This window comes from Balaenoptera musculus, chromosome 9 (genome assembly GCF_009873245.2).
Source record: "Balaenoptera musculus isolate JJ_BM4_2016_0621 chromosome 9, mBalMus1.pri.v3, whole genome shotgun sequence".
Taxonomy (NCBI): Eukaryota; Metazoa; Chordata; class Mammalia; order Artiodactyla; family Balaenopteridae; genus Balaenoptera; species Balaenoptera musculus.
Genome location: NC_045793.1, coordinates 33,465,873 through 33,483,212, shown reverse-complemented (window position 1 = coordinate 33,483,212; position 17,340 = coordinate 33,465,873). Strand labels below are relative to the sequence as shown.

The following is a 17,340-nucleotide window of genomic DNA, read 5'->3' as shown; positions in this document are numbered from 1 at the left end:
TCTGTTTGTATTGTCTTTAAATGCACTCATCAGTGTCTTATAGTTTTCTGCATACAGATCTTTTGTCTCCTTATGTAGGTTTATTCCTAGGTATTTTATTCTTTTTGTTGCAGTGGTAAATGGGAGTGTTTCCTTAATTTGTCTTTCAGATTTTTCTTTGTCAGTGTATAGGAATGCAAGAGATTTCTATGCATTAATTTTGTATCCTGAAACTGTAACAGATTCACTGATTAGTAGTTTCCTGGTAACATCTTTAGGATTCTCTACGTATAGTATCATGTCATCTGCAAACAGTGACAGTTTTACTTCCTCTTTTCTGATTTAGATTCCTTTTATTTCTTTTTCTTCTCTGATTGCTGTGGCTAAAACTTCCAAAACAATGTTGAATAATAGCCATGAGAGTGGGCAACCTTGTCTTGTTCCTGATCGTAGAGGAAATGGTTTCAGTTTTTCACCATTGAGAATGATGTTGGCTGTGGGTTTGTCATATATGGCCTTTATTATGTTGAGGTAGGTTCCTTCTCTGCCTACTTTCTGGAGATTTTTTATCATAAATGGTGTTGAATTTTGTTGAGAACTTTTTCTGCACCTATTGAGATTATCATATGGTTTTTATCCTTCAGTTTGTTAATATGGTATATCACATTGATTGATTTTCATATATTGAAGAATCCTTGCATTCCTGAGATAAACCCCACTTGATCATGGTGTATGATCCTTTTAATGTGCTGTTGGATTCTGTTTCCTAGTATTTTGTTGAGGATATTTGCATCTATGTTCATCAATGATATTGGCCTGTAGCTTTCTTTTTTGTGACATCTTTGTCTGGTTTTGGTGATGATGGCCTCATAGAATGGGTTTGGGAGTGTTCCTGCCTCTGCTATATTTTGGAAGAGTTTGAGAAGGGTAGGTGTTAGCTCTTCTCTAAATGTTTGATAGAATTCACTTGTGAAGTCATCTGCTCCTGGGCTTTTGTTTGTTGGAAGATTTTTAATCACAGTTTCAATTTCAGTGCTTGTGATTGGTCTGTTCATATTTTCTGTTTGTTCCTGGTTCAGTCTTGGAAGGTTGTGCTTTTCTAAGAATTTGTCCATTTCTTCCAGGTTGTCCATTTTATTGGCATATAATTGCTAGTAGTAATCTCTCATGAACCTTTGTATTTCTGCAGTGTCAGTTGTTACTTCTCCTTTTTCATTTCTAAATCTGTTGATTTGAGTCTTCTCCCTTTCTTTCTTGGTGAGTCTGGCCAATGGTTTATCAATTTTGTTTATCTTCTCAAAGAACCAGCTTTTAGTTTTATTGAACTTTGCTATTGTTTCCTTCATTTCTTTTTCATTTATTTCTGTCTGAGCTTTATGATTTCTTTCCTTCTGCTGACTTTGGGTGTTTTTTTGTTCTTTCTCTAATTGCTTTAGGTGTAAGGTTAGGTTGTTTATTTGAGATTTTTCTTGTTTCTTGAGGTAGGATTGTATTGCTGTAAACTTCCCTCTTAGAACTGCTTTTGATAGGTTTTGGGTCATTGTGTTTTCATTGTCATTTGTTTCTAGGTGTTTTTTGATTTCCTCTTTGATTTCTTCAGTGATCTCTTGGTTATTTTGTAGTGTATTGTTTAGCCTCCATGTGTTTGTATTTTTTACAGATTTTTTTCCTGTAGTTCATTTCTAGTCTCATAGTGTTGTGGTTGGAAAGGATACTCAATACGATTTCAATTTTCTTAAATTTACTGAGGCTTGATTTGTGACCCAAGATATGATCTATCTTGGAGAATGCTCCATGAGCACTTGAGAAGAAAGTGTATTCTGTTGTTTTTGGATGGAATGTCCTATAAATATCAGTTAAGTCCATCTTGTCTAACGTGTCATTTTAAACTTGTGTTTCCTTATTTATTTTCATTTTGGATGATCTGTCCATTGGTGAAAGTGGGGTGTTAAAGCCCCCTGCTATGATTGTGTTACTGTCGATTTCCCCTTTTATGGCTGTTAGCATTTGCCTTATGTATTGTGGTGCTCCTATGTTGGGTGCATAAATATTTATAATTGTTATATCTTCTTGGATTGATCCCTTATCATTATGTAGTGTCCTTCTTTGTCTCTTATAATAGTCTTTATTTTAAAGTCTATTTTGTCTGCTATGAGAATTGCTACTCCAGCTTTCGTTTGATTTCCATTTGCATGGAATATCTTTTTCCATCCCCTCACTTTCAGTCTGTATGTGTCCCTAGGTCTGAAGTGGGTCTCTTGTAGACAGCATATATATGGGTCTTGTTTTTGTATCCATTCAGCCAGTCTATATCTTTTGGTTGGAGCATTTAATCCATTTATATTTAAGGTAATTATTGATATGTATGTTCCTATTACCATTTTCTTAATTGTTTTGGGTTTGTTATTGTAGGTCTTTTCCTTCTCTTGTATTTCCTGCCTAGAGAAGTTTCTTTAGCATTTGCTGTAGAGCTGATTTGGTGGTGCTGAATTCTCTTAGCTCTTGCTTGTCTGTAGAGGTTTTAGTTTCTCTGTTGATGAGTGAGATCCTTGCTAGGTAGAGTAACATTGGTTGTACGTCTTTCCCTTTCATCACCTTAAATATGTCCTGCCACTCCTTTCTGGCTTGCAGAGTTTCTGCTGAAAGATGTGCTGTTAACCTTATGGGGATTCCCTTGTATGTTATTTGTTCCTTTTCCCTTGCTGCTTTTAATATTTTTTCTTTGTATTTAATTTTTGATAGTTTGATTAATATGTGTCTTGGCATGTTTCTCCTTGGATTTATCCTGTATGGGACTCTCTGTGCTTCCTGGACTTGATTGACTATTTCCTTTCCCATGTTAGGGAAGTTTTCAACCATAATCTCTTCAAATATTTTCTCAGACCCTTTCTTTTTCTCTTCTTCTTCTGGGACCCCCTATTATTCAAATGTTGGTGTGTTTAATGTTGTCCCAGAGGTCTCTGAGACTGTCCTCAATTCTTTTCATTCTTTTTTCTTTACTCTGCTCTGTGGTAGTTATTTCCACTATTTTATCTTCCAGGTCACTTATCCATTCTTCTGCCTCAGTTATTCTGCTAGTGATTCCTTCTAGAGAATTTTTAATTTCATTTATTGTGTTGTTCATTTATTGTGTTTGTTTGCTCTTTAGTTTTTCTAGGTCCTTGTTAAACGTTTCTTGTATTTTCTCCCTTCTGTTTCCAAGATTTTGGATCATATTTACTATCATTATTCTGAATTGTTTTTCAGGTAGAGTGCCTATTTCCTCTTCATTTGTTTGGTCTTGTGGATTTTTACCTTGCTGCTTCATCTGCTGCATATTTCTCTGTCTTCTCATTTTGTTTAACTTACTGTGTTTGGATTCTCCTTTTCATGGGCTGCTGGTTCGTAGTTCCCGTTGTTTTTGGTGTCTGCCCCCAGTGGGTGAGGTTGGTTCAGTGGCTTGTGTAGGGTCTTGGTGGAAGGAACTGGTGCCTGTGTTCTTGTGGGCAGGCCTGTGTCCAGTGGTGTGTTTTGGGGTTTCTTTGTCTTAGTATGATTTCAGGCAGCTTCTCTGCTAATGGGTGGGGTTGTATTCCTGTCTTGCTAGTTGTTTGGCATGGGGCATCCAGCATTGGAGCTTGCTGGCCATTTGGTGGAGCTGCATCTCAGCCTTGAGATGGAGATCTCTGGGAGAGCTCTCGCTGATTGTTATTACGAACGGCCAGGAAGTCTCTGGTGGTCCAATGTCCTGGACATGGCTCTCCCACCTTGGAGGCTCAGGCCTGACACCCGGCCGGAGCACCAAGACTCTGTCAGCCACATGGCTCAGAAGAAAAGGAAGAGAAAAAAAGAAAAGATAAAATAAAATAAAATAATAATAAATAATAATAAAATTTAAAAATAAAAAAAAGAAAAAGAGCAACCAAACCAATAAACAAATCCACCAATTATAACAAGCACTAAAACTAAACTAAGATAAACATAGAAATCAGAAACCAATCAATCACAGACAGCAAAGCCCAAGTCTGTAGTTGCTCCCAAAGTCCACTGCCTCAATTTTGGGAGCATTTGTTGTCTATTCAGGTATTCCACAGATGCAGGGTACCTCAAGTTGATTGTGGGGATTTAATCTGCTGCTCCTGAGGCTGCATGGATAAATTTCCCTTTCTCTTCTTTGCTTGCACAGCTCCTGGGGTTCTTTTGGCCCCACCTCTGCATGTAGGTTGCCCTCAGGCATCTTTTCCCTGCCCAGACAGGAGGGGGTTAAAGCAGAGGCTGATTAGGGCTATTTTGCTCTCTCAGGCCAGGAAGAGGGAGGGGTACGGTAGTCATAACTGGAATGCGGGGTGAGCCTGTGGCGGCAGAAGCCAGCATGACGTTGCAACAGCCTGAGGCGTGCTGTGTATTCTCCCAGGGAAGTTGTCCCTGGATCTCACGACCCTGGCAGTGACGTGCTGCACAGGCTCCTGAGAGGTGAGGTGTGGGTAGTGACCAGTGCTTGCACACAGGCTTCTTGGTGGCAGCGGCAGCAGCCTTAGCGTTTCATGCTCGTCTCTGGGGTCCAAGCTGATAGCTATGGCTCGTGCCTCTCTCTGGAGCTCACTTAGGTGGTGCTCTGCCTTCTGTGGGCACACGGGGAAGGAATCCCCTCTCCTCACGCACCCCGAAACAATGGTCTCTTGCCTCTTAGGCAGTTCCAGAATTTTTCCCGGACTCCCTCCTGGCTAGCTGTGGCACACTTGCCCCCTTCAGGCTGTGTTCACGCAGCCAACCCCAGTCCTCTCCCTGGGATCTGACCTCCAAAGCCTGAGCCTCAGCTCCCAGCCCCCGCCCGCCCTGGCGGGTGAGCAGACAAGCCTCTCGGGCTGGTGAGTGCTGGTCGGCACTGATCCTCTGTGCGGGAATCTCTCCGCTTTGCCCTCCACACCCCTGTGGCTGCGCTCTCCTCCTTGGCTCTGAAGCTTTCCCCCCGCTCACCCCCTGTCTCCACCAGTGCAGGGGCTTCCTAGTGTGTGGAAACTTTTCCTCCTTCACAGCTCCTCCCACAGATGCAGGTCCCGTCCCTGTTCTTTTGTCTCTGTTTTTTCTTTTTTCTTTTGCCCTACCCAGGTACGTGGGGATTTTCTTGCCTTTTGGGAAGTCTGAGGTCTTCTGGCAGCGTTCATTAGGTGTTCTGTAGGAGTTGTTCCACATGTAGATGTATTTTTGATGTATTTGTGGGGAGGAAGGTGATCTCCATGTCTTACTCCTCCGCCATCTTGAAGGTCCCCCCAGTTCATGCATTTTAAAAGAAAAGTTCCTAACATAGTTTCTTCATCCCCAGGCAGCATTGGTAAGGGTGAGACTTTTAAGCCCCATTCTGGAACAATGAAAGAAAAATGACATTTCGGGGTGAGTTGTTCCCCTCATGGTTGTCTATATAATCTACCTAGGGATCTGATTCTGCTATAGTTGTACAAGGAAAAATGCTTACATGTCCAAGAAATATGAAAATTGCTTTTGGACATCATTTCACTTATTGCTCCAAAAGAATGAATCACATTCTAGGCAGGATTACATTCCCTAGATTTTATTTACTTATTTATTTTAAGGACCACCTTCTCCATGATCTCACATTGCTTAGCAGTTTTCTCACAAATTAAAATGCATATCTGGGGGCAGGTTTTTTTTTCATCATGAATAAACATGAGTGTAAATCTATTCCATACGCTTTTAGAATAATTGTAATAAAAATTCTCCACCCTCTCCCCTAGCCCATTGTTTAACATTCTATCTAGACCAAGATTCTCTCTTGCTCTCCTACACTCCTCAGATATTCATGTAAGGACTTATCCTTGGTTCCTTTACATTCTAAAGAGAATTTCCTTTTGCTGATTTGACCACCATCAGAAGCAATCCCAACCACAAGGCTGGACTAAATGAGTTGTAGATTAGAAATCAATTGGAGGTCAGTGTCAACAATATGTACTACTCCAGCCCTGCTGGACTGTTTCTAGACCGGAAGGTAGAGCAGAGAGCACCTGTTGTTCCTAGAAACATTATCTAGTAATCTAGGATTATACAAATCTTCCCAGTTTGCTTTATGGAGAGAAAGACCATCCATACTTCATGTTAAACAAGGTAAAATATTATTATTGCTAATAGATGCTAATATCATATTTATAAGCACTTTGTGCCTTCAAAATATTTTGAAATACATTCTTACATTTGAATACAATTCTGAAATTTTTTTTCTTGGGCATTGTTGCTAAGAAACTTTTAACTGTCTCCCTTCTTTAGGGTAAAAGGGCAAGACTATTATGAAAAATACTTTTAAAAATTATTGACATGTTACTCAACCTGAGTAATCAGTTATTAGATAGGAATTTGGCAAATACTCTTTTTTTATATATAAATTTATTTATTTATTTATTTGTTTATGTATTTTTGGCTGCATTGGGTCTTCGTTGCTGCACGCAGGCTTTCTCTAGTTGTAGAGAGTGGAGGCTACTCTTCGTTGCGGTGCGTGGCTTCTTATGGTGGTGGCTTCTCTTGTTGCAGAGTGCGGGCTTTAGGCACACAGGCTTCAGTAGTTGTGGCATGCAGGCTCAGTAGTTGTGGCTCGTGGGCTCTAGAGTGCAGGCTCAGTTGCTGTGGCGCACAGGCTTAGTTGCTCACGGCATGTGGGATCTTCCTGGACGAGGGCTTGAACCCATGTCCCCTGCATTGGCAGGCAGATTCTTAACCACTGCGCCACCAAGGAAGCCCGGAAAATACTCTTGAATAAATCATAATTCATACCATGTTTGAATTGATACATAATATTTTTGAACTCTCTTCAGTTGTGGAGTCAATCTCCACATGACAGAGTAAATAGACTTCTTATGACCAGAAATCTTAGATTTTCTAGAAGAATCTCAAAACTACTTTATTTTAAACATAAGTGCCCTGTTAAATGTATAAGTACAAGTCATTTTCTGGTAGAGCTTTTTTACATGTGACTCTACATATGATTTGCTGTCTGGATTGCACATAAATGAAGTCAGAAGTCCTTTGGCAGTCCACACGTCTGCTAGAAAATATGGTCATGGAACCAACTAAGCAGTTTTCACTAGTCCATTGGACAGAATACTTCTCCTTGAGTTTTAATCAGAGAGAGCTCTGGTGTACTGGAGAGATCACTGGAGTGAGACTTAGAAAACAAATATTTGAGTCCAGGCTCTCCCTCCTATAAGCCTTTTTATGATCTTGGGCAAATTACTAAATCTCTCTGAAACTTACCTCATCTAAAAACAGAGGATAATCATATCTATATCTAAGGGTGGTCCTAAGGACTAGATCCAACCCTGCATGTGAAAGTGCTTGTAAAGTAAAAAGTAAAATACACACATCCTGTGTAGCCCCCCAGAAGGGTCTGGGAAAGGGCATGTCTGTCTTAGTTACTGCTGCATTTCCAGTATGTAGCACAGCAGTTGACTCACAGGAGATGCTCAGTACACATTGATGGAATGAAAAATAACTGTTCTTGCCTGAGGATGATTCAGAGTGTCTTGCTTACATCACAGTCCAAGCCATGACATTTCTTTTGTTTTCCCATGAATAAAATGCAGAGGTGGGAATAAATTATGTGCGTTGTTCCTTCCAAATGTGACATTCTGTGATTCCATGAATCCTGGAGGGATTCTCACTGCTCTCTTGAAGTCCCATATCCATATGACAGAACAACATAATTTTCAGAAACTGTTTAATTATATGTCTATAATATACAAACTAGAGGGATCCTCTTGAGCCAGTCAGTCAGTTCAGAAAAAATAAAGGAAAATCACCAATGAATGAATGGTTAATAGCCAGAGACATACAGTGTTACTAAACACTGTAGAGGAGGACAGTTTCTCATCTGTGAATCATGATTCTAATAAAATCTCCAAGGACTGGTGTAAATACTTTAAAAAACACAAGTGCTTATTATTTCACGAGAGTTGTTGAGAAGATAAGGCATTGTTTATAGTTATAACAATATATAAGAAAATTAAACCCTTACTCCTTTCTTCTTCTAGTCATACTCTTAGGCTGGGAATATTTGTCTTGATTAAGCACAATTCCACAATGACAACTCAGAATTCAAGGCCTTTCATGAAGTCTTCATTGCTATTGGAGAATAATGATCAAGGGGCAGATGCCAATTTATGTGGGCGGGTAGACATTTGGAGACTCCAGTTCAGATTTCATTTTCTGTATTTCCTGCTGTTTGTTCGGCTGGTGTGCAATCTCCACCTGTAACATGAAGCCCCTAAATATTTACAGATGGGTTTGCCAAACTCCCTAGCCTCTGCCCAAGTAACCAGTGTGAGCAAGCCGGCTGAGTGGATACTGGATGCATCTTCATCATTGAAGTATTTGAATTGGGTGTACAGGCAGTAATGTGATTCCTCTCATGTGTGGAACTTAGGAAAGCCGGCGATGCTATTAAGATAGGATTGTGTGCACTACCTGGGGAAATCCAGAGCCTGTGATTCAATTACAGGGGCTTTCACAGGGTTAGTCAGTACTCGGAAATTACAAAATCAACTTGAGTCCAAAAATAGTCTAAATGGTAAATTGATCTTGTTGGTCAGATTTTACTCATGCTGTATTATCTAGAACTGGATCCTAGCATGAAGGAACAGATGAAGAGTTCTTTTGTTCATCCAAGTGGTTCTCATCTGCTCTTTACTTCTTTGGGTAGCCTAAATAGAAATCCAGTTTGGCCCATGAAAAATTGTCAAGTAAAAGAAGACAGGCTTTCTGTTTCCTTCCTTTAGCCAGTTGTCATCTGCCCCAAGTTCTCCAGCCCGCTGAGGTGACCCTTCATTTTGTCTATCACCCAGCGTCTTTCTTCCTCCACTCTACCCCACCTTGCATCCAGCGCACGCTGGCCCTTTCCCACCTTCGCTGGCACATGTTGGACAACTCTCTGAATTCCTTCACTCCCCTAAAATACCACCCACACGAGTCTAGGCAGTGTGTGTGTGTGTGTGTGTGTGTGTGCAGTGAACAACCTGTAGCTGATAACCCACCCAGGCTCTCCACTGGAAAGTCTCACTATATCTGCTTGAAACTCAGACTTTCTCCATTTTGCAGTGACCCCTCTTGACTATTACCCCTCTTCTGTCCTGAAAAACTCAAAATCACTCAACTATTTTAGGCAGAGCTAGAACGTTCTCACTCCTCCCGCTCCAGGCCATATCTTGGGCTTTTTGTCCCTGAGTGTTGTGAAACTGAGGAGTTCCTAAGAAGAATTCAGCTTCCAACTTCTGAAAACACACTGCATTTTACTAAGAGGACTTGAAGTGTTAGATCTTCGGTTCTCAGCCGGGAACGGTTTCACTATCACCCGTCGCTCCCCCCACCCCACCTGGGACATCTGGCAATGTCTGGAGACACTTCTGGTTGTCACACTGGGGAGCAGGGGTCCTGGCATCCAGTGATTAGAGACCAGGGTTGCTTCTAAAGATCCTACAATGTGCAGGACAGCCCTCTCACACAAAGGCTTAGATAAAAAGGGAATTTCATTGACAGTGTCTGGGCAAAAAATATTTCGGGGAAATGCCCTTTGAAAAACATACACAGATACATGTGTTGTGTCACCACCTCTTCTTCAAATCATGCAAGTGTGGGAGTTTCTAGGAATGAATCCTAGAGGGACCAGGAGCCGCCTGACTAGGGGGCTGGTCACCTTGGGGTGCTTGACGTACAGTCAGCACCTTGTTTAGTCAGGTCACCCCAAAATATAGCTCATCAAGGAAGAGAAAATGGGGGGGAGGAGTGGATTTCCCTTGCTGGGGGAGAGTTTATTTCCATTTTCTGAGCTTTTGCTGCTTGTATGTAAGTGGCACACGCAGGATGCACAGATCTCAATAAAGGGGTGAGGGATCTTGTATGTTTTTAATCAAGCTGACAAAAGAAACATTCAGCTGAGAGCAAGCACTTACATGGAAAACAATAATATGGAGAAGCTGATGGGGATGGGTCTAGCTGCTGTGGAGAGACACTGAATTTATAAACGCTGCCAAAGCATGCTGGTGCCAAGACGGGGCAAGCACTTAGGTGGCAACCACAGGAGAACACAGGTGAAAACCTGGAATAATTGTTCAATCTAGAATATGTCTTACCTGTGAATTGTAGTTATCAGTGAGGTAAGTAAATTGCCTTCCCTGAAAATCTTTACAAACTTGAAAGACACCTCTTAATCAAGTTGTGTTAAGTGTGGTCCTGAGAAAAGACGGTTTCCATAACCTGCAGGGATTTCTTTTCACCAGAGGGTTTGGCAAGACTATCGCGAGTTTAGAATAACAAAGTCAACACCGAAAATTCGCTTTATTATATTTTGATTTCACAGAAAATGTAGACTTGTAAATAACAATAGGTCTTTGTAACAATCTGTGTGACACTTTTATTAGCTTGTGGAAGTGGGAGGTTTGGTTAAACGAGAAATCCATGTGAATATCAGGAAAAAAAAAACTAGAGCTGGAACAACTACAATTTAGAAAAATAACGATCATGTTGGGCTTTGCAAACCACCTGTCACCTTGCTGATCCCCAGAAAAATGTAAAGAACATTCTCATGGATGAGTGAAAGTTTTCTCTGCCTAGGTAAGGAGAAGGTCAAAATCAGCACACCTTAGCTGTCAGCTTACACCAGAGGACTGCTTTGCAGGTCAGCACAGACCTGACAAAAGCAATTTACCAGCTTTGGAACTGGGAGGTCTATTTGTTGAGAGTACAACTCTTGCTCTTAAGATAAGGAACTCAGGTTGAAGTACAGTAAATAGACAAAAGAATGGTTCTGGTCCACTGGACACCTCTCTGAGCCTTTATTTTGAGAGTGGGCAAGAGGGGAGATAAATGTTCTTCAGCTGAGCGAGACAACACCGGCCCCAGGCCAGCCTTTAATAAATGAGAAGTAATAACAATATCCTGGCCTGAAAATACTGTCAAGCCCAAGCGCATGCACGGTCATGTTGGCTGCCTCTGAGAGAGAGGCCTGCTGTAGGTCTCAGAGAGTCAATGTAAGATTCTTTAATAAGTTAATAAGGCCGAGAAGTGCCAATGTGAAGTTGCATTTTCTGACTTTAAAGCTACCTTTCTTTGAAAAAGAAACGTGATACCTGATGTTCTCAAACTTCGTAATAACTCCGATAAAAAGGCAAATTGTTGTGACAATTGAAAACATCTCTTGAAATTAACCTTGGCAGCCTGGAGCACAGCTAGACAACAGGTATGGACAGCTGAGCAATGGCCTGAGGCCCTAAGGCTCAGGGGCCTCCAGATGCCTTGGAAGTAGGTGCTGGGAGGGGACAGGGAAGCAACAACAGAAGGAAGGGTGGAGGTTACCCACTAGAGCTGAAAAAGCCACTCTCCACCATCACCAGACTCAGCTGGTCTCTTGGCAACAGCTACCTGGCTCGTTCCCTCTCACTCCCCCTCCCATGATCAGGCCACGTGCAGATTAAATTGCCATTTGGTGGATCCTTCTGGGATGCTCATTTCAATCTAGTGACACCCATAAAAGGCAGAGCGGATAGGCGGTGTTCTATGCCTGGGGTTGCCCTATGCCTCTCCCACTCCCATCCTGAAGTAACTGTGGTCCATTAACAGGCCAGGGCCCCCATCCTTGAGGGGCACAGAGCCAGAGCCAAGTGTGGTCATGGCACTGGGGGCGTTTGTGCTTGAGTTTAAACCATTTGAGGGGATAAACTGGTCTCTTAAGGCAGGGTGTTAATGCTTTCAGAGCATGAGGGACTGTCCAGGACGCTGTAACTAGAATACACATTGAAAAGCGTGTTCACCGAATACCAAGATCAGTTGGCACCACAGACCAATTGAGAGAGGCAAATCTATTGAAGAAAAAAACCCATTTGCTAAGTCTGAGAATCATGTGCAAGTATATCTTTATTTAAGAAAACTCCAGTGAACTAGTGAAGATCTCCTACTGTGTGGAACGTTTTCAGAAATGGCAGAAAAATCAATAGGCATCATCTTGAGCTTAGAAAACTTCCACTTATAATAAGATATTTACTGGGAGGGAATTCGTAAGGGGATTTGACCTGAATGGATTCCCTCATTATTTTATTTTGGGTAATTCATGCCATACATTCCCTTAAAAGCCTGGATAATCAAGAGTTTAGTATCTTTTAGAGTCATGAAATATTGATCCTGTACCAAGCCCTAAAGAAAGTAAGTTTGAAATTATCTTCACCTTTTTAAAAATTTGGAGATTTTCTCTTTCAGAAGTAAAAGCAGAGAAAAATATTTCACTCTCTTATTTTACTCTCCACAGTGGCTTCATCTACTGCCACTGGAGATGGCTGCCATAGTCTCTCTTACAAAATAGGACAATTTATGCAGCAAGAGGCAGTTTATGAACAAGGGGACATGGACGTGCCTTGTCCCCTTGCTCCTTATCAGGAAGGATGCATTTCAACATAAGAAGAAAGTCAGATCTAAGCATGCCAGGGATAAACAAACAAACAAACAATGAACATCCCCTCAAGATGCTAAAATTGCTTAGAATCCACCAAGTTAATTCTGAGATAAACTAGTTTCATTTAATAGATAAAGTGCTTAACTTTCTTGAAGACTCTTAGAGTGTGGTCCTGTTTGTGGGAGTGTCGGGGTAACGGCTGGTATTTGTACAGATCCCTTCACTTCTCTTGGTCTCAGTTTCCCCAGATACAGGCTGAGGGGAGCTAAGATGTCCTCTAAGATCCTTTCCATGTCTAAATATATCCATGGATTTATGACTTCACAGTTCATCCAGCAGGAAGGGGGGCTGATGGCTTTGAGACCCCCAAGAAAGTCCCTCCATCCTCCCACAGCAAGCTTCAGTGTAACTAAGACTGAGCTCACCTGTTCGGCCTCCCACTCACCCCCCCTCCCCGCCCCCAGACCCACACTGGGCTCAGAGCAGCTACCACCACGCTCCATTCCTCCCACCCTCTGAATCCATGGAATAAAAAGAAGGAAGAGCCACTTTGGAAAAATTAGACAATTAATTTTAGGGTTTGGGAGTGAGTGAAAAGAGATGAATTCTGTCATTTTTAAGAAAACTAGGAGGCAAATATCATTATGACAAAGCACTCCAGAGGGTTGATTTCCAAGAGGCTTGGTGTAAATGTCCTGCTCTAAATCAAGGATAGAGAACCTGAAGGCCAAAGTATCAAAGGGTAAGCAAGCATCAGTAATTTGACACCAGATGCCTGTAATGAATCATCCTGTTAGTTAATGTAGCTCTGTGAAGAGATCACAGTTAGAACTAGAACCTAACTGGAGGGGGGTGATGAGGAGTACCTTCGTGTATTTCACCCTTCTTTCATCTGATACATCTTTCATCTGATAAAATGGGGCAGGCAGCCTGTCCATTTTCCTTGGATGTCATCTTTCGGTTTAGGGCAGAAGCCGGCCACAATTTGCATATTGATGTTCCCATAATTACAGCTGAGTCCCTTAAATATAGTCTCCAAGTTACGATTTGTTTGCAATATAATACACTAGGGTTACCAACTTTATAAGCAAGGCTATGTGTTATTTGCTTGAGGCTATGGTATCTTGTCATCTTGTAAGCGTCAGATGAGCACAATTAAAAATGACAGGTCTTTACAATGTGCTTGAAGGGTGACAGGAACTAGTTGATGCCCCTTTGCGCACACGGCCGAGTTCTTTTAGTCGTCCACTTATGGTAGGGGCTGTCCAGGCGTGACCTCGCTCTGGAAACCTCTCTGTCAGCACTTTGGTTCCCTGGTCTTGTCATCCCCAAAGTTTTCATTCTTAAAGCCATTTCAGTTACAGAATTCCATGGGCCACAAGCATCACACCAGGTAGGAATTTCATTCCCCCCCTTCCCCCTTATCTGTACAGACGTGTTTTCTGACATTCCACTCACTAGGTTACTTTCCTCCATCTTCACTCAACAGTTACAGAATACTGCCAGATCATCAGTTTTCTTTTAAATTCCCTTCAGATTCTAAGTGATCTCATTCCCTAAAAAGTTCTTTATATTGAGTGGACAGTAATACAAAGCAATCACTTTCTGAGGCTTTTGCTATTGCACAGACTCCAAACTGTACCAAAGGACAACAGACCCACCTTGTCACGTCAGATTTTAACATGACAACAAATGCCTTGAAATGCGAGCATTTGAAACCTAAAGTTTATTGAAAGCCATTTTTCTCCAGCCAATTACCAATCACCCCAGAGGTGGTGGCTGTGAAAATCACTTGATCAGGCAATAGCCTTGCTTGGTCTTTTCAAGAATTAAAGTTACTTCAGTAGGGGTTTATCCTGGTTTCTACACTTTACCCTCTGGACAGAAGTATGGAATTTCTTAACTGTGAACATTTGTTGGAAAACACAGAGGAAGCTCCTTTGAGACACTCTTTTTCCCTCTGGCCAACTGTTCTAGAAGAGGAAATGTCTAGGTGGGTAGAGACAGTGGTCTGGGCCCACCACCCCTCTCCCCCCAACAGCCTGTCACGACCAGGAAGAGACGTGCCTCAGGGTGCCGGAAGTCGGAGAAAATAGGGCATGCTTAATGTGCAGCGTGTGGGCCCCGTCCTGGGCCCCCAGGGAGCAGGAAGAGGCTTCTGTAGAGACAAAGGCCACGTGCCTAAGGAAACATCTCCCAGAAGGAACCCAAGAGCCCAGCATCCTTGCAGATCCAATGGAGTCCTTGTGGGAGGGAAGGTGGATGGTGACCTCCGCTGGGGTCATGTGGGAGCCGCCCAGTCGGGGCTCTTCGGGGCCTTGCACGTGTGCACATCCAGGGCTTCCAGGCAGTCCTGGCAGCGCACAGCACAGCACCAGTGGAACTTACACTCGCACTTGGTCATCCGGGTGACGTGGGAGGTGTCATAGCCTCTCCCACAGCACATGACTTCGCAGCTGTCCATGCCTCGGGAAGTCAGGTTGCACACACGGCCTGCTGTACCCGGGGAGCCTGGAAGACAAGCCAGGGGGTGTCACTGAAATGGTGTGGGTGGAACACAGTATGCTTCGAGAGGAAGAGGTACGGGGTCATCCTCCAGGACGGGACCCTGATGCCACCTCACCACATCCTGGGGCTGTGCCACCAATTCTGTGGACCCACGGAGCATGTGTCAACCCTGGGTGCAACAGCAGTGAGCGCCACGTCCAGGAAGAATGGATGTGAAGCTTTGGAGCTGCCTTGGACATCCTGACTCCAGCATTCCCACTTCTAAGTTGGATAAGCTTTTCAGATTATCCTTACCCAGCCTTAGATTGATGGGTCACTGAATGGGCAAGGTCAGATCAGGATGAAAGAAGGAGCCGTACTAGTCCTCTCTCTCCCAGCCTTAAATCACATTAAGGAAGCAGTGGCCAAAGTTAGCTCTGCTGGAATTTGTTGGGGTATGGAACCCTCCAATGGTGGGGATTTTGTCTCCCTGGATCTGATTACACTGGCTTATTAGAAAGACAAGAGAACTCTGGTTGCTGAAGGGCAGGTGTGGGCATCATTTGTGTAAGGCCTTGAGGAGGGAGCAATGCCCAGCCGGGTTTATCTTCCGTGCTTTGGTCTAGTGGGTCATCTAGATGTACGTGAGACACCTGGCTGAAGCCAGGATTCTAGGTCTTTGATAAACAAAACTGGTATTAAAAGCCTGTTAGAAATGACTAGTGGACATTGTCTTAGTTAATTAGGATGATGCTTGCTGTTTGGCAATTCATATTTATGTATTTGTTTCTCAAAGAATCTCAAAGCTAGGAAGCCTCTTAATTGTTCTTTTCTTGGGGAGGCACCCAGAGTTCTTTTACAAGAGCCTTATCTGGTAACAGAACCAAGTGTAATGGACACTTTTAGAGAGTCTGCTCAGCTTACAATGATCCTTTCTGCACAGAGCAGGGCACCTGGCAGCCATGGTGAACAACGTGACCCTGCTCTGTTGGCAGCAGGTGACTGGGCCAGGGGTGAGCACTGGACTCGAGCTGGGCCAGTGAGGTAGATTTCCCTGAGGATTTGTGGTTCTGATGGGGACAGTACAAATTCCAAGTATAAACACAGCAGCCATTGGCAGCCATGTACCATGATGAGGTCTGTGGACGAGAAGACATCACAGAGAGACGAGAACGAAGCAGATGTACAGAGACAGTGAGGATAAGACATGGAAAGAGAATGCTGCCCAGACCCTGGACAGTTTTCTGGACATTTCTCTCTGAGGTCTGGCTGCATTCCAACCTTTGGATACCTCGAGAGACTGTTTCCTTATAATAAATTTCACCTTTCAGCTTAAAGCACTCAAGTTTCTATTACTTGCAATTGACAATCCTAAATAACCAACAAACCTAAAGAAGCTAAACTCTTTATTAAAAACAAAACAAAACCAAAAAAAACCCACCTTTTATCGGGATGAAGACAGTGGCTTCATTTTCCATTCCTCCTTCAGTTAACTAGGAATTTTTCCCTCTTCATAACTCCTGCAGTGCCTCGTGACTCTGTGCTTATCACATTCCGCCCTGTGTTCCAATTATCTATATAAATGTCATGTTGCCCTGCCTGTCAAGAATGACCAAGGAAGCAGCCAGGTTCAAGCAGGGCATGGGGTCAAGAAGAGGAGTAGGAGGGGCAGGACTTGCTCTGCGTGATCAGACCACTGACATCAGGAAGACAGGCAGGGCAATTTCATAAGGGCAGGAAGGACGGCGAAGGGCCGGAGTCAGGGTGGCGGGTGGGTCAGCCAGGGATGGCCCTGAGCCTCCATCGTGCTGAAGAAGCAAAGCGTTGGAAGAGACAGCAGCTGGGCCTGGATTCGGGGCAACCATCGGGACAGTACTCAGAATTCCTGACTGTGCAAAAAGGACTGGCTGCTACACGCTGCCTTTCTTAACAGCAGACCCCTTTACTCAATTCAGCAAACGTTTAGCGAACGCAAACATGTGTCAGACACTGTGCGGCTACCTGGGGTTCCTGGCGGTGGCCATGAGGAAATAAAAGAATTAGGATTCACTTCCTATTCTCGGGGAACTCACGATATAATGAAGAGATAAATATGTAAAGAGTTATTTCCACTACTTCAAGATAACTGCTCCATTTGCCAAAGACCTACTGTAGCCAACGGTAGAGTTTTGTGAAAACACCACTGCAAAGCTCAAGACAGTAGAGAGAGGTTATTTAGGGCTTGGACAAATCAGGGTTCAAATCCTAGCTTTACCATATATCAACTGTGTGACCTTGGGCCCACTACTTAATCTCATTAAGATTCAGTTTCCTCCTATGCAAAACTGGGATAAAAATAGTTCCTTCCTCATAGGGCTGTGGTGGGGATTGAATGAGATTCTGCCTGGAAGCACCTGGCATAATAAGTGCTCAATAAATGTTAACCATTCATTCACTTAACAAGTGTTTAACAA

The 17,340-nt window shown here is 43.0% G+C and overlaps 1 protein-coding gene across 1 annotated transcript in view; it reads right to left on the bottom strand.

Moving 5' to 3' along the window:
• Nucleotides 1-12,916: 12,916 nt before the first annotated feature.
• WNT2 (Wnt family member 2) overlaps nucleotides 12,917-17,340 on the bottom strand; it is a 43,705-nt gene continuing 39,281 nt past the window's right edge. Inside the window, exon 5 of the mRNA XM_036862795.1 lies at nucleotides 12,917-14,911. Coding sequence (XP_036718690.1) covers nucleotides 14,682-14,911 — 230 coding nt within the window. The 3' untranslated portion in view covers nucleotides 12,917-14,681. The remainder of the gene's footprint in view (nucleotides 14,912-17,340) is intronic.